Raw genomic sequence first — 17,892 nt, forward strand, 5'->3', positions numbered from 1 at the left:
TAACTTAAAATTGTCCAAACTTCTGATTTCAGCTTCCCAATAGTAATTATTCTCTCATTTCTGTAGACCTTCAGACCTAAGTTTCAAAAATATTGCTGTACATTAACCCCTTTTGTTTATATTGCTTAATTGTTGTTTAGTTGTTGTTTTTTATATAACTACGCAATACCAAATACATATGTGTGACAGCTGTGTGAGCTTGTGTTCCATTTGGGTACTTTTTGGTAATTGTTGACTTTTTATTGCAAAGGGTCTTAAATCTTAGGACTGTTGTTTTATTAATAGAAGTTACTTTTACAATATGAATTTGATAAATAAGGATTTAGTTTTTTCAAAGACTTTATCCAGACCTTTCATTTGAAAGCAAACAAGACAAAAAGTCAAAGTCCGAAAATGAGCAAGTGAGTGGCGCGTGCTAATGAAGTCCTTACCGAAGCTCATCATGGTCGTTCTTCTTCAGAATGATCGATTGTCACGGAAACCCGAGCACAGGAAGCGTGGCTACATGACCGCACCATTAGCCCATACATTAAAAGGAATCAAACTCCCAACAAGCTCCTGCGGCCCTCCTGACTAAGAGCTTCCGATATTGATAGACTCTCCAGCCCGGATTGGTTGTGGTCACGGGGACTCTTAACGCCGCTGATATCGCGGACGGACATTCCAAAGAAAGACGCTTGGAGAGGACGTTTGAGTGATTCCATTTCAAGAACGTCCAACCACGTGAAACTTGAACACTTGAGTCAGGCATGAGCAGGAGGTTAGCGCATTTTGAAGCCAAGGTTAAGGTTTAAAAGTAGGGTTTGACGCCTGTGTTAGAGTTTCAAAGTAGGGTCTAAAGATAGAGTTAATTTTGCGTTAGGGTGTAAAGCAACTGTTTCAAGCCAGGGTTTCAAATTAAGGTTTTCAAATGGGGTTTCAAGCCAGGTTTAGGATCTCAAATTAAGGGTTTAAGGCAGTGTTTCAAATCTGAGTTTGGGTTTTAAACAATCGTTATGGATTTAAAGTAGCACATTTCAGTAGTAGTCGAAGGATCTACTCACTGTGCCTTGCTGGACGTGCTCGCCATGCAAAGATGCCCAAGCGGGGATTGCGGAGTGGCTGTGCAGAAGAAGTCATTTTTGCTGAATGAAGCCGATTGTGTTTGTGTTTGGCAGGTACGTCAGTGATGCAGGTAACGGCCACGGATGCTGATGACCCCACGTATGGAAACAGCGCCCGGTTGGTGTACAGCATCCTGCAGGGACAACCGTACTTCTCAGTGGAGCCTCAGACAGGTGAGTCCCAAGCGACACTAGAACAGGCATGACACTCACAGACAGACCCAGACCCTACAACTGCACTGTCTGCCCATTTGAATTCCCTAGTAAGGATTTCGCCCCAAATAGCTGCTTTAAACCAAAATAGCTGATTTGAGCTGGGCGACGGCTAACCGTCACCGAGTTCCCGTCTGCATATATAAACGACCCAATCGTTCCGCGTCAGCCAAACGGCGTAGAGAACGGACTTAACCTGTATCACGTCACACGCAGGTGCCGCACTCCTGACACACGGCCAAGAAAGGAAAAAATAAAAACTGTTTTGTGTACCTAGCGGTCAACACAGACATAATGACATGTGCCCGGCTCTGCCAATTTCATGTTGATCAGCCAAACTGGTGTAAGGGGCTAGTTTCGCCCCGCCCCATTTTCTGACAAAAGTACAAGGCCTGGAATTCAATTCCAAAAGGTTGCTTCAAACCAAAAATACGGACTTTTTGTTCACTTTTGCGCACTGGTCCTTGAGACATTTTGCTACGTACTATTATGATAGACATGTCCACCCAATTTCATGTTGATCGGCAAAATTGGTGTCAGGGGCTGATTTTTTCAAACTTTCCTTGGCTGCTTATCCACTTTAGATGGTGTAAACCTTCGCAATGTAACGTCACCATCTCTCAAGGACTTTAATTGGAGCCCATATGGGCGAATTCCCTCTGAAGGATTCGTCAACATCCAAACCCTGGAATTCACCCAAAATGGTTGCTTCCTGTTCAGTTTCGGGATGGGCCCTGTGGATTTTTTTTTTTTGTGCATCCTGTGATGATATACATGTCCACCCAATTTTATGTTGATGGGCGAAACTTGTGTTGGGAGCGATTTTTTTACCATTCCAGGGGGCACAACTAAGTGAGTTTTGGGTCATGTTCAGGATCCCTAAAATATATCGATTTTCACAGGACACGCACGCACTCACCAAAATTGGTGCATTTTTGGGCATGTTAGCGATTCTTTAATCATAATAATAAGAATGATAATGAACACAGATTACAAGAGGGCCGAACTGTTTACACTATGCATTAACACCTTAACACCTATACAATTACCCTAAAAAACAAATGGCTTACAGTTGACTTGCTCACTTGGTTCTACAGAGTAATCATTTTAATCAGAAACGGCACCGTATTCCACCACAGAACTGCAAAAGCCCGCATGAATAAATAAGTAAAGAAGACGGTTATATAAAAAGTCAGCGGAGCGGGTACTCTAAAGTGGTCAAAAAGAGCAGATTGTTCAGTTTGGTGGTTACTGAGTCCGGGCCTGACATTTGGACAGCGCTACGTGATAACGGATGGATGTGTGGGGTCACACAGAGTGGAGATGACACTGCTTCACACAGAGACATCTAGTTGCTGGGAGTGGGGGAGGGTGGACGGGTATTTGATGGTGGATTTGTGCAGAGTGAATCTGAGCTAATCAGAGCGGTGTCGGCCATTTGACTGGCGCGCATCCAAAGCTCACATTTCTAATTGGTTTGGAGATTATCAGCTTTGCGTGCTGTCACACACACACACACACACACACACGCAGACACACAAATACAATCACACGCGCACAGCCGGCCCACCGTGACCATAAAAACTTCAACACACGCCACCAGATTATCAGTGTTGAAATGTAGGAAAATAATCTCACACTTGTTTAGGTTAAGTCCATATTTTGAGCTTGATTGATTCCAAAGGGAAAAGAATGATTTCTGGAGGTCATATCACACACTGCAATGAGATCAGGCGGCTGTGGCCTGGTTGCCGGGGTAACAGATGAAGAATCAAACATGCAATCACTTCCTCACCGCAGGAACGTGGCATCAACTGGATTGGCGCCCGACGCAAGCCTCTGAGGAATAAGCCAGATTTTTCGCCTCCGCCCTGCAGATTGGTGATCCTAGAACTTTATTCGCCATTTTGTTAAAGCAGCAATGACCAAAACGGAATTATTACAGCTTTGTTTTCCATGGCGAATCATCAAACTTTGGCACCATGCTCCGCACCCACACACTGTGGTGAAAAGTCAAATACTTCGCAATTTAGCGTGGGCCATCTGTCTAGTACACCTGGTTTAAAATTGGTCGCGATTGGATGAACTGCCTTGGAGAAGTCTGCTCACTTACAACAGGAGCCGAGTTGTTATAGCTTAGCTTATAAGAATCATCCAAATTTCTCAATTTGTTCTGGCCACATACCATGGTGGAACCTCAAAAACCTCGCCGTTAAGCATTGTCCATCTGTGAAGTACACCTATTTCAAATTTGGTAGCAATTGTAGTCATTCTCTAGAATAAATCTGTTCAAGTATGACAGATGCTGAGATAAAGTTTTTCTTTTTTCTTTTTTTTTTATGCCTTATCACCATACTTTTCTGCCATACTCCGCCCCCACACACCATGAAGAAAACTTATTAGGTTGGCAAGTTAGCATGCTCCATCTGTCTAGTACCTGGTTTGAATTTGGTAGCAATGGGATAAATTCACTGAGAGAAGTCTGTGTCGATATGAAAAGAGCAGAGTTAATAGAGCTCTCTTTTTTATGATAAATAATCAAATTTGTCGGCATGTTCCGCCCGCAAACCACCATGAAAAGTCAAACGCTTGGCAATTTAGTGCGGTCCATCTGTCCGCTACACCTGGTTCAAATTTGGGACCGATGGGATGAATTTCCTCAGAAAAGTCTGCTTAGGTTCGGCGCACTCTCTTACAACCAAACTTTGCTGCCACCGTCCGCCAACACACTAGGGTAAAAAGTCAAAAGTTTGGCAATTTAACATGGTATGTCGGTCTTCCACACGGCCACACCTGATTCAAATTTGACAGAGATTGTGTGTATTTGGTTGGAGAAGTCTGTTCACGTATGACGGGAGCAGAGGTGTTGAAGCTTCGTTTTGGTTTATGGTGAATCATCAAAATCTTTCATCGTATTTCGCCCACACACCATGATGAAAACATAGTAACTTGGCAATTAACTATAGTCATCTGTCCACTATAGTTTGTTAAATTTGGTAGCAATCAGATGTATTCTGTATAGATGGCAATTTACAGTAGGTATGACCAAAAGGTCCAACCAATTGCTGCTATGAACCAAAATGACTCAACTTCCTGTTTTTTTTGCAGTACAGTTTCCTTAAAGTGGAAGTCAAGTCAAACATTTTCCTTCCAATATGTTCTATGCGGCACCACTAGTCCAAACACGGTATTCTGATTAATATTCTGTTTGGGGAACATGGGTTAAGCAGCAAAATTGACCCGTTTTTATCCATCTCTGGGGCAGCCATGTTTTTTGAGCTTGGTCATGTGACATTCACAAGCTGAGCCATGATTGGTCATTTGATAAAAGTGGTTGAATGTTGCTGCTTAATTCATCATCAGTTCCACAAATGCAATATTAATCAGAATTCTATGGTTAGACTAGTGCGTGCAGATAGAACATATTGAAATGAACATTTTTATCTTGACTTCCTCTTTAATTTGTTTTTGTGCGTTTTGTCATGACAACCAATTTCCGTGTCAATTGGTGAAACTGACCATTGATCTATTCTTGACATCAACATCACAATTTTGATTGTAAAAGTTGACGTGTATCTCTACACCCACAGGCATCATTCGCACGGCCCTGCCCAACATGGACCGCGAGGCCCGGCAGGAGTATGACGTGGTGATCCAGGCCAAGGACATGGGCGGACACATGGGCGGCCTATCAGGCACCACCGAGGTCAAAATCACTCTCACCGACGTCAACGACAACCCACCCAAGTTCCCACAGAGTGAGTACATGTCAAATAGGAATTAATGAAAAAATTCCCCTCAAAATTCTATATACAACACCCCATAATGACAATGTCGAAAACAGTTTTTTTTTTCACATTTATTTCAAATAATACATTAAGAAATCACATGTACATACTGTAAGTATTCTCATCCTTTGCCACGACAGCTTAACCCATTAAGGCTTAAAGCGCCTTTCTCAACAGCTCCCCAAAACCTAAGGTCGCCTTTGGAATTACCCTTGAAAACCTGTAGTTCTCCCAGAAATTCAACACTTACAAAATGATTAATATCTCAGCCCCTATAGCAGACAGAAACATAATTCCAAAAGAATTAAAGAATTTAGGCATGTGGCTTTCACACAGGCAGAATATATTATTATTTACTGTTTCAATCGAAGATGTAAAAATAACGTGTCAGTTCAAGAGAAGCACTATTTTTTTAAAAAATCGAGTGGTAATTACCATCCTCTATTCTGTTACAAAGACGTCAATATCGTAATTGTCTACAAACCATATCATATCACGTTCGACTGGTTCCACTGGTCGTGCACGTCGTCTATATAGAACTGCCGTTACTTACTTTAATCAGAGCCCCCGGTGATCCGCCATTAGCCTACCAACGGCTCGAAAAAATTCCACGACATCCTCCGCGGTCTCGCGACACCGTCTCGTGTATATTCTGATGCATTAAGATGGCTAAGAGATGGAGAATTGTATTAAAAAAGGACGGTGACGTATGCGCTCCCCCGGTTTGAAAGGTAGAAAGACACAACAGCGCTCCCGGCTCTACTGGTAGAAACGCGGTTATGTGCTTTGCAAGAAAAATTTCTTAATCCGGGATATTTTTGCCACTGAATAAATGCACTTGAATTGAAGGTTGAATTTTCCTTTTTTCATTTTGGTTTTATATTATTTCGGGAAGAAAAAAGAATTTATTAGAAGGTAAATAACTCCAATAATTATGGAGGGCAGTATATACTATTTGTATACAGAAACACTTTATTTGAATCTATTAAAGAATCTATTGTGAAAACTCATGTACCCGTAATAAATTTGCTTCTATCCACGATGAAGCGCAACATGAAAAACAGCCGTAAAAGCCGCAACAACACTTATATCACGAGTCTGAGCATCTGTAAAGTACGAGCAGAAGGAGCACCTGCGAAGAGAATGTTCCAGATGGCGCCAATGAGGATGCTGATTACATATTTAGCACTTTTGAGAGAGGCAGTGGAGCTAAAAGATGAAAATACCCCCCCACCCCACATACACACACACATCAAAACAAAGCCATCTTTGTGTCCTTTTTTTTTTTTTTTTTTTTTAAATATCATCCGCTTTCCGGTTTCTCAAAGACTTCCTGTCACTGTCATTATTTCATTTTTATCCAGCGTCGTAGAATAAGCATTTAAACTTGACTCCAATACAATTCAGTTACACTGACATTGACAAAAGGCCAAGCAAGATGCTCTGAAAAAGGATTTTTTTTGTGGGGGACTTGATCTGTCACATCACTGTTGGCACGTATCAATTACTCAACACACTCCTTTTGTGAGATTACTGAGCTGCCACCGCAGCCGCCTCGCTCGTCGCGCTGGAAAATGAAACGAAACGAGCCGCAATCCAGTCATACAAAAGACATCCTGACTTCAAAAGATGATTTCTGTGCCTGGAAAATAGTCGTGAAGTTAGCACCTTATCCTGCTAATAATATCACAAGTAACATATATGAGTGTTGATGAATAGAACGCAATGGGCATAGAGGGACGAAATGGATGTTTTGCTAGGGGAGGTAAACGTGAGAGAAATAGGGCGAAGAAGGGAGGAGAGGTAAGGACACATGCCGAGATTTGAAAGTGGAATGAGGGCGATGGGGAGGTAATGAGAATAAGAATTAGCGAGCATTGGCCCCACAGTAGAGGGTGGAGCAGTAGCTTATTGGCATGTGACAAAAAGCACCCCACTCATCATCTACCCGTTGATTCAACTTTCTAACAAGCCTTCTATCCATTTACCCAGCTTCCTATCTACCATTCTATCAACTTCAACAGTCTCTGTAACTCTAACCAGCCAACTCTTTCTTTCTCAATCTTATCAAGTTATAAACGACCCTATCATCTATTCATCTACCAAGATACCTATCTATCAGTTACCCATTAATCCTACTACCCATCTATTCATCTATCCAGTTTTCTTCCATCTAGTCATCTACCTATGAACCTCCACTTTCTCCAATTACTTTTCTACCTATCATCGACCCGTCTGTTAAACTAGCTATTCATCTGCTCAGCTATCCAACTACCTCTATACCATCAATCCAGCTATGATTTACCAATCTACCATCTATTATCCAACAATATAACCATTTATCAAATGTTATCTACCCATCTATCATCTATTCTATTCATCCAAATACCCACCTTACCCAAGAATCTATTTAACTATCGACCCAACTATGTATCTACCCATTTATCTACCTTTCAAACTATCTGCAGTATACACCTACCTACTGATAGTATGTAGCAATTTCTATCTTTGGGAATTCTCGGGGGGTCTGATTGTAACGCTTATTCCCAGACTAGGAGACGAAAGATATTCTCAGGAAATAAAGCGGCTAAAAACATTGCAAGTGGCACAGGTTGGCCATTTAGCATGTGCTAATTCCATGCTCCTTGCACGTGTTTTCATTTAGTGTGTTTGGTGACTTGCTCATTCAATAAAACTGTGGTCTTGTCGGCCTCTGGGTGTCCCCCCACAGGCGTGTATTCCATGTCCGTGTTGGAGGACAAAGTAGAGGGCGAGGAGGTGGGCCGTCTCAAGGCCAAGGACCCCGACATGGGTGACAATGGGCTGGTCAACTACCGGCTGACGGACGGAGACGGCCTTGGGATGTTCGAGCTCAGCACCGACTCTGAGACAAGGGAGGCTATCATCAAGCTCAAAAAGGTAAGGGCAAAAAATACATTTTTGAAAGCCGGTTTAGGCAGCAAACTACTGTAGTTGTTGGTACTGACTACATGGCATCCCATTCTGGTTGCTTCCAAGTAGTGAAAGGTACAAGCCAAATGTTTAATATAGAAGATAAATACAAAAAATCTAAATATTAAAAGCAGGAAATACAGTGCTGGATGGGTGGCTAGATGAAAGATAACTTGTAGATAGATTGGTAGATGGTTAGATTGATAGATGGTTGATAGATGATAGATTGTGTGGATAGAGTGGTAAATGTATAGATGGGGTTAGATGAGATGAAGGGATGGCTAGATTGGTATATTGAGATGACTGGATGGATATGTTTGTTGGACAGATTGGTTGTCAGATAGTATATGGTATGCAGCTAGATTGGTAGATAGACGGGTATATCAATGGTTCAATGGAGGTATAGACACACTGTGAGAAAAAAAATCTATTTCTAAGAGCTTTGGAGGTCAGAATCTTCTCAACATGTCGACTTGTGGTCTGTAACTCCACTTCCTGTCCAGATAGAACACAAAGCCAAAGCTCACTTTTATTCATTCTGTGGGAAAATCTCTCTCTAGCCTGACTCGATCGATAGAAATCTTCTTTTGTCTCGATGCAGCAGCTCAGCGCCACTCGGAGACTCTGGTGGGTTCAGAGTCTTTCTTTTCTGCTGCTATCAGGAAATGAGAGCATGAATTAAAAAAATAAAATAAAATAAAAAAATAAAACAGCTGCAGTGGCTCGGGGCGATGTGGTTAACCTCAAGTTCAAGCGTCATTCAAAAACTGTGCAGAGTGCGGTGGAGGCGAGCAGCTGTGTGACCAATCTCAATGCGACTGGAGCTCAAGTCTTGACCACATCCATTGCAGAGAAGACACATGAGCAATGACTTGTTGGCCCTTGAAATAAGATGAAGGTACTGGACGTTCTTGTGTGGTCACCAGGGAGGAGCCCCACGTTTCAGCCTTTTGTCCTGCTTGGAGCTCAGATTTTCCACTTCAAAATAGGGAACTGAAAAAAAAACACCCCATTGAACGCATCAGTCAGAATGAGGCATGCAAAAAAAAAAACAAATAGACACATTTTATTGAGAGAAGACTAAGAGCAAGACACTGGGATGTGATACAGTGTCAAACAGAATGCAGTTGTCTCCTGTATTTACTTCTCTTAGGAAACTAGTTTTATTCTAGAGGAGACTGTGTATATCATGTATAATGGTTAAAATTGTGAAACTGCAAAAACGGAGGAAACTTAAGGTCGAGACTGTGGAATGTATTATAGCGGCATTCAGAACTAAGGCACAAAAAATCTGATCCAGTCGATCAGACCTTGTAAAGTCTACTAGGAATAATGATAATAATAACAACAATAATACATAGTTTATTATACACACATATATATATATATATATATATATACATACAGGCAGTCCTCGAATTACGACGTATGCGACCTACGATGTTTCGACTTTACAACGCCCGTGCCTCTTCCTCTTTTCTTTTGTCCCAAGCACCATAGTGACTATGTTTACATGCAGCCAATATTCGGTTTAAGGTCAAAATTCCGATTTCTGAAACATTCTGAATATCCCGTTTACATGAATGAGCGGACAGAGTTGCCCCGGCATTTGAACAAGCCACCGTGACGGCGACGCACAGCGTTGTGACTGAAATGGACGTCAGTTCCACGTGTTACTTTCAACTGTCAATAAAACACTTGATAGTCATGTCACTCACCATAGGAATGAAGCAGCCGGTTTCCTCCTCGCTCCAAAAGTGTGCTTTGTGCTGCGTCTCTGAGCTTGTGTACCCCTGCTTGGGTATTTGCGGTGGATTTTTCGCGCCAAACAACGCACTTCCGCATACAAGCACTTCCTGTACTACAAAGACCAGTATTCCTTGCGGTTGTTGCGATTGTCTCGATCGTGTCCATGCGCGCCGGCAATATCTTTGCCTTTTTCGCCCTCCTCTCCTTCTTCTCCATCCACCTCTTTGCAGTAATGCTAAGTACAGCATCTTATGTTTTTATTTTAATGTATTTTGGGTTTTTTTTTAGACCAAGCATTTTGATGTCAATTTCGACTGACGGTGAAATCCGACATATGCCTAAATTCAGGTTCAAGATTTTTTACCAAAAAAATCTAAATGTTTCTCCATAAAGATAATTCAGTTTCAGGGAAAAAAATGGTCTGCTCCCATTTTTGCTCTTCTGTTAAGATTGAATTTGTGATCATACCACGTTAATTATCCTCAAGCATAAACCGATTGTCTAATTTTATGTATGTGGCCATCAGAGGTAAATATTTTGAAACCTTGAAACTGGAACAATAAGATCCATTCAGCCACAGCGTGTGTGTGTGTGTGCGTGTGTGTGTGTGTGTTGAATGACAACAGGGAACAATCACTCCAAAACTCCTTCATTCGGACTCCCTACGACTCTTGTAATAATGGCATCGGAGCCCGAGGCTGATTTGAAGTGTGTGTGTGTGTGTGTGGGTGTGCGCGCAAGTGTGTGTTTATGCATGTGTGTACATGAGAGAGTGTGTTAGTGAGAAACGCTCACGTCATGAGACCCACTTGGACTCAATCTGATTACAGTGTCCTGATTCTGATGTGCCGCATCGTGATTATTGAGTCCTAATGCCTCTCGGGGGAAATCATCACCTGTTGGCCACTAGAGGCAACACACACACACACACGCACCCCCCCCCCACACACACACACACACACACACCTGAACACTTTGAAATCAGCGTCGGGAGAAGCCTTCACTAATCTCTATTCTCCCTCTCACACATTCACGCACACCGGCATGAGCTTTAATCAACTATTCTCTTTCAACTGTGTCCTGACGAAAGCACTTTGTGGAATATTAAGAAGCCCTGCGTGTGTGTGTGTGTGTGTGTCACTGTGAATATTGTCATGAATGGAAGTGAGCGAGCGATCCAGAGAGTGTGACCAAAGCGATGGAAAATGAAAGAAGTGGGACACGTCGGTGACGTTAGTTTCCCGCTGAGTTTGTCGCTGACGCGTTTAAGTTCTGTCGGGCATTGTGACGTTTAAAAGAGGGGAAAAAAGGAGTCTGCGTTACTGTCGCAAACCTTACCCAAAGACAGTTTGACAGTTTGGCGTCGCATGGCTATTTGGCAGATTTACTTTGCTGTAATTTGCGAGGACAAACTTGGGATTCGAGCATTGCATGGTGGCAGTGATTCAACTCGCTTCACATTAAGCAGCATTTTGCCTAATATACAGTAAGTAGTCAATAATTATTTAAAAAAAGAAAATAAGTGGTTTATTGGCACTCCCAGTTGAAATTTGCTATCAAACTAAATATAAACAAAGACAATTACAAGTTATGTGTTTAAAACAACCAAATGGCTTTGACTTTTAGTCCACTAGCTTATTGCTAAAACATTATGGGAGACACCATAGACAGGCTATTGAATAGCATCTATGAAGCCATGTTCTTCCTCTTTAAGCAAGAGATAGTTGATCACAAATGGTGGCGCAACACATGTAGCTGGATAATGTAACAAAACTTACAGGAATATATTCTTTATCCTGTGTGAAGAATTAGTAATATTACCCCTGAAAAGTTGTGACAGTTGTGTCACTCTTTACATCCATATGCCTGTAATATACTGGCCCCAGGCGGCCAAGGCGCACACACCAGACAGAACAGCATATTGACCATTGAATTAAAGGAAAAAAGTGCAACAAAAATCGTTGAAAAAACTTTTGTTGTTTTGATGGCAAGTCTGGAACAGATTCATTCCTTTTCAATGGTGAAAGATCATTTGAAACAAGTGTTTTGAGTTTTGTTTTGTTCAGCATTTGCAAATTCACATATTCTTTTTTTCTTTTTTTAAACCTATTCTCCCTGACTCACTGTAATAATAGTATTGCTTTATCGCCATCTGGTGTTGTTTCGGGGCCAATAAGTTGTTGAAGTGAGTGGAGGAACTTTATTTAGACACAAGTAGTCATTTACCGCCATCTTGTGATATTTATAGTCAATTACAGTACAGTATAAACCTGAGAGTGGCAGTTCACTTCCTTGACACCAATTACTTTATTACTTTCCTATTTGAACTTGTGGCATCTTAGGACATTTCCAAATGGCACAAAAACGCAAATGTGTCAGTGTTTTAGCAAATAGCGGTGAATTCCATGGACAATAGAAGCGGAGGATTACTGTATCGCCGTGGGTTTTGTTTTGCATTTTAACACAAGACCACCATGACTAAAACGTTTAAAGTCTCCCGCGTTGTTAACGTTTTACGAGTCAACAAGTTCACTTGAGTTTGACGCATCTGCGTCGGGGACGACAGGCAGCTCGTCGAGACGGAACAGATGTTTTGCGCCGTTCTGTATTGCCGCTAATTAAATCTGTGATCACTTAACTGCTGTCATCACGCTGCTCGTAAAAATACCCAGTTAATGCACCGAGCCACATTTGGCTACAGGTGCTCGACTAGCCGTGTCTGACGATAGGCTGAAAGGTGAGCCGGTCGTCGACTTTAAACATGATGGCGCTGCGTTCAGAATCCATCCACTATATTGTTTACTCTCCTCAGTATACTCTCCACAATGCGTCTTGAAAAATAGTGGTGACTAGAAAACCAGAAAAAGCGACACATCCCAACACATACTGTAGTAGTAGCAGGGGCGCGGCCTAGTCTATGTGTGAATGTTTTAGCATGAGTTGTGGCCTACAGCAGCTCCTTGCAAGTGTTCTCATTTTGTATTTTGTGGCTCTCCTTCCCCGTATGCGGGGGCATTACAGTACCTGAATTGCCCAATGTTTTTTTCCGCTTCACTCAAGCGGCGGCCTATCCGAAGAGTATTCATATCTAAAATGTGGGCCTGAAATCGACCAGGAGTTGAGGCACTTGTAAGTCAAGCTAGCACTGTATAAAAATTACAACTCAGCAGTAGGCCTTGGGAAATGGGAGACAATGACACCCTACTGTCCAGTTTACTGCCTAGACCTCATTGCAGAAAATCCCGCTTTACAAAGATAGGATGTTAGAAACGGAGGCAAGGTGTTCACTGCTTTTTCTGGCATTTAGATTGAATGATTAAGGAATGAGTAAATGATTCCGAACGCAGCCTCTGTATCTTGCCGAGCATTTTAATCCATGCTAACACCTGCTAAATCTTCTGTGTGTGTGTGCAGCTCATACATGTATAGTAGGCCTGGCTGAGCTCTAGTCGCACTTATAGGTCTGCCTCCTCCCGTTGGGATTCCATTAAGCGATGCCCCGGACTGCCGATGAGGAGATCAAGCTCCCACCCGGGACTCTTGCCACGTTAACTCTCCCGCAGCTGCTGGAAAAACAGTGTTGGGGAGGAGAAAGCGTGTTATTATCTCGCGTTCTCGGGAGAAGGATTGATGCGGCGAAGAGTGTGTTATTTACTGTCATTACGGAGACAACAGAGATGCGGAAAAGCCTGAAACTGGGACTCTTGGCACCGCGCAAGAGCGTATTATGGTTTTCGTACAATGGCTGACAACGCATAACTTGAAACGTGTCCTGGAGGAGGTTTATATCAGTGATTCTCAAACTAGAGTTGGCAAGCAGTAGTTTAGGGGTTCTGACTTTTTGGGAGGATAATGGCTTTATTCTCATCACATCACAACTTATTTCTCTCAAAAACATTTTTTATTATTTGAATATTTCTATTGTTCTCTTGAAATTGGGCAATTGGTTCATTTCTAGGCCTCCATGGAGCTCATGTTTTAAACTTGTAACCTTGATCACAAATCTCTGAAGTTCAATCCTAACACTGACCCCAGGCTTCCATTGGTACTGCAACACTTGGTTTGCATCTGTACGGACAAAAGTCATAGTGACTATCTATCTGTGAAAAACATAGGGAAGCGAATGGACTCATAAAAAACATTTTCATGTGTCTTATTATGAAATGTTCTCATGTGTTGGTCCAAAAATCCCTTTAAATGTGTATAAAGCAATTACAAAGTCATTTTCCCTGTCCGCTTTAAGATAATCTCCACTCTTCCCGAGCACAGTTCACTATCAGTGTTATTGGCTATTGTGTGTCAGTGGTTTCCCACTAATACAAAGTAATTGAATCTCAGCTCTGTTCAATATAAGCCAATTGAATCTGTGGTTGATGACGGTAATTTTAACACTGGACTAGAACACTGCTTTACAACCGTATCAACAGTGTTCTCTAAATAATGGGGGTTATTATAGCCCTATAGTACACATATGTCGGGGTTCCCCAGGTTGACTTGTCAATCACTGCAGGACTGCAGCAGTTGCCAGCTGCATTCATGCAGCAACAGCTCCCCCTAGCAGCAGATGAGGACACCGCAGCCGAGCTGTCCAACCGGTGGTTGCTTTTCATGTGATATGATTGTGATGCTGTTAACTGATGAAGTTTTTTTTTTGTGTGTGTGTGTGTGTCATCCTCAGCGAGTGGATTTTGAGACCAAGAGGTCATACACACTGAAGGTGGAGGGCTACAACGTGCATGTGGACCCCCAGTACCTGGCCTGGGGGCCATACAAGGACGAGGCCACGATAAAGGTAAAACTGCGGGGGACCTTCTAGATTTTCTAGATCGTCACTGATTCCTCTAACAGTACATTATGTGTTGTATTTTGCAAAGGTATGTACTATGACGGTGCGGCATACAGTCAGATCCATAAATATTGTGACATTAACACATTTCTCCTCGTTTTGGCCCTAAACACTAACACAATGGATTTGAAATGAAATGAACAAGATCTTTAATTTGTGGGTATTTGCATTCGCAATCTGATGACAAGTGTGGGAATTATAGCAGATTGTACTTATGATTCCCACTTTTTACAGGACCAAAAGAAATGGGACAAATTGACATTCATAAATCAAACTTTCACTTTTTAACACTTGCAAATCCTTTGCAGTGAATTAGAGCCTGAGTTCAGGAATATAGACATCACCAGACACTAGCTTTCATACCTGGTGATGCCCTACAAGGCCCCTACTACAAATGTCTTAAATTCCTGATTATTTTGGGGACATTTTCCCTTGAGTTGTTTCTTCAGCAAATGAAATCTCATGACTGTGATTGACTTGGCCATTGCATAACATTACACCTCTTTGCTTTAAAGAACAATTTGTTTGCTTTGGGTCATTGTCCATCTGCACTGTGAAGCGCCGTCCAATGTCTTTTGAAGCATTTGGCTAAATATGAGCAGATAATAGTGGCCGAAACACTTTTGCTTTTGTCAGCCATCACATAATCAATAAAAACAAGGGAACCAGTTCCGTTGGCAGCCATGAATGCCCATTGGGCCATGGAACAGCTGAGCAACCAGTTGTCCCATTACCTTTAGTCCCTTAAAAAGTGGGAGGCAAATATACAAACCGTTATAATTCCCACACGGTTCACCTGATTTGGATGTGAGTATCCTCAAATTAAAGCAGAAAGTTTGCAGTTTAAGCACATCCACTTCATGTAATTTCATATCCATTGTGGTGGCGTTTAGAGACATGTTTCCTCATTGTCATAACTGACCTCCATGAAGGCTCCCAAAACTACGATGTGGCGAATAATATGAACACGTTTGACACCCCTGTATCCAGAATCACCTGGTTGAAATTAAAATATGTGGCTTGAACTTGTGTTTTTGCAGATTTCAGTGGAGGATGCCGATGAGCCACCCGTATTTGTGGCACCTTCGTATACCTTTGAAGTGGAGGAAAACGCCCCCGCCGGTACTCAGGTGGGACGCGTCCACGCCAAGGACACTGACGTCGCCAACAACCCAGTCAGGTATGGCAACATAGAGATCCCATTGCAGTTTGAACTGAGGCCCGTACGGGACTACAAGTTTGTGAACACCTGTACACAGGTACATGATTCCACGTTACACAGACGTGGAGCAGTTCTTCAGCGTCAACTCCGAGGATGGCATGATCACCACCACCAGACCGCTGGACCGAGAGACTCAGGCCTGGCACAACATCTCTGTGTCGGCCACTGAGATAGGTGAGGCATTGTTGGGTTCCTGGAGCTGCTCCATTATGGAGCACAGAAAAGAAAACAGATTTGGTACAAATAGACTGCTGCGGAATGTGTCTAATCGGAGGCTTCTCTCGGGCGGGTAACCATGTGAGCTCTGAAATTAACCCAGTGTTGCAGTTAACCAACTCTCCCAAAGACTCAGTCACTAGAATTAAAAGGGAGCGACAAATAGTCATAGTCATTAGTAACAAACTTTCACGTTGACCTGGTCACCAAGAGATAGTTAATCAGTAGAGGTTGTCATTAGTAACCAAGTGGACCAAAAGATTGTCTTGAGAAACAAACGTTTTACTTGAGTTAGTCAGCAGAATGAGTTGTAACAATCTGTCACATTGACATAGTCATGATTTCACTTAGTTGTCGATAACAAATTGTTACATTAATCTGTTTAATTGAGTTGGTTAGTCAGTAGCGTTAGGTGTCTGAAACAAACTCTCATTTACGTAGTCAATTAGTAAAACAACATTTTCAGTACGGAACTCACATTGACATGGTCAGTAGTACAGTTAGTCATGAGTAACAAGCTGTTACCTTAGTATGGTAAGTAGAATTAGTTGTTAGAAACAAACATTGTCAAGTTGAGTCACTTGCCAGGTGCAGACCATCAAGGTCATCCAAGTTAGTCATTGACATGGTCAGGAGAGTAAGAGGTCACCAGAGTTAGTTGTGAGTAATAAACTGTCACTTTGACCTGGTCAGTAGAGTTAGTCATCCGTAACAATGCGTCTTGTTGACTTCCTTACATGTCATTGTCAAAACACGTATTTCCAATTTCGTCATTTTTTTAAATGTTCACGTAAACGTCTGTAACGCGGAAGCCCCATTAACGTAAACGTTTTTTTAAAATGACATTTTCACAGGACAGCGACGATATACTACAACATCACTGGCAACCGGCTTGATGCTTTTTGTTCTATTCAATATTAGTTGATATTTTGACTTTCTCCAAGCTTCTGTTTGTCCATAAAGCCATTGATACGATTCAAAGAAGGAAAATAATATCTAAACATCCTAGTACACGTTGCGATACCATCAAATAAAAATGGCAGAGGCAGCAACAAAAGCCCAAAAAAAGAAATCCTAGTTGACCCGCGGGCCCTCTTGCATTTTGCCCCCACCACCCCCCCCCCAAAAACCCAGCGAGCCACGAGGGCCCCACCCTGGCATTCTGCGGCCGGCAGCTCTGGCTCTCCAAGTGCCGTGCGGTTTCCCTGCGGCGCTGTCGACGCCAGACGGCCAGATGGAAACGGGCTCGCGGCCCGCAGAGTCAGGCTACGCTAACCACTAACGGGGCCCTGGGAAGCTAAGTAGAAGCCTGCTAATGATGGGGTGCTGGAAAAATCAAATAAGAGGGTCCAGTCGCAAGAGAAACTGAGCTGCAGTTTCCGTTCCTAAAAAAAACAAATGTGCTTGAAAAGTGCTGATGGGAGGCTTGTTGGGAGCTGATTCCTATTTATGTCATACACAGTGTGGTGGGGCAAAAGGAGGTATACACGTTTTATTATAGAAGATTGTAACAGAAGATAAAAAAAAGAGACATGAAAGGAAGGAAGGAACAACGAAAGAAAAAAAGGGAGGGTTGAAGAGTCACAAGGAAAGAAGGAAGGAGACAAGAATGTAGGAAATTAAAGAAGGATGGCAGCTAGGATGAAAGCAACAAAGGGCAGGTGGAAATCAGGAATAATGAAGAAAGGATGGGAGGAAGGAATGGAGGTGGGCGAATGTAGGAAACGATGAAAGGAAAAAAAGGAGGATGGATGGAAAGTATGAAGGGAGGAGCTAGGAAGAGAGGCAGGAAGGACGGATGAA

The 17,892-nt window shown here is 42.4% G+C and overlaps 1 protein-coding gene and 1 long non-coding RNA gene across 7 annotated transcripts in view; one reads left to right on the forward strand and one right to left on the reverse strand.

Annotated features, from left to right (window-relative positions):
- The window catches only part of LOC147139941 (uncharacterized), a 396,230-nt gene that overhangs the window by 320,861 nt on the left and 57,477 nt on the right, over positions 1 to 17,892 (reverse strand). For 2 of the 5 annotated variants that reach the window (XR_015088785.1, XR_015088784.1), the window contains exons 4-5: positions 13,227 to 13,368; positions 1,044 to 1,237 (exon numbers count right to left, since the gene is read on the reverse strand). This is a non-coding gene — a long non-coding RNA (uncharacterized LOC147139941). Of the gene's footprint in view, positions 1 to 1,043; positions 1,238 to 6,787; positions 9,050 to 13,226; positions 13,372 to 17,892 lie in introns of those variants that run through there. The other 3 variants (XR_015088783.1, XR_015088781.1, XR_015088782.1) reach the window with 2 other exon arrangements.
- cdh11 (cadherin 11, type 2, OB-cadherin (osteoblast)) overlaps positions 1 to 17,892 on the forward strand; it is an 80,761-nt gene that overhangs the window by 56,148 nt on the left and 6,721 nt on the right. For both annotated transcript variants that reach the window (XM_086045975.1, XM_086045976.1), the window contains exons 7-12: positions 1,158 to 1,277; positions 4,907 to 5,074; positions 7,836 to 8,023; positions 14,484 to 14,597; positions 15,692 to 15,831; positions 15,911 to 16,047. In XM_086045975.1, coding sequence (XP_085902101.1) covers positions 1,158 to 1,277; positions 4,907 to 5,074; positions 7,836 to 8,023; positions 14,484 to 14,597; positions 15,692 to 15,831; positions 15,911 to 16,047 — 867 coding nt within the window. The remainder of the gene's footprint in view (positions 1 to 1,157; positions 1,278 to 4,906; positions 5,075 to 7,835; positions 8,024 to 14,483; positions 14,598 to 15,691; positions 15,832 to 15,910; positions 16,048 to 17,892) is intronic.

The sequence above is a fragment of the Filicampus tigris genome, chromosome 11 (genome assembly GCF_054856515.1).
Source record: "Filicampus tigris isolate MCC_2025a chromosome 11, RoL_Ftig_1.0, whole genome shotgun sequence".
Lineage (NCBI taxonomy): Eukaryota > Metazoa > Chordata > Actinopteri > Syngnathiformes > Syngnathidae > Filicampus > Filicampus tigris.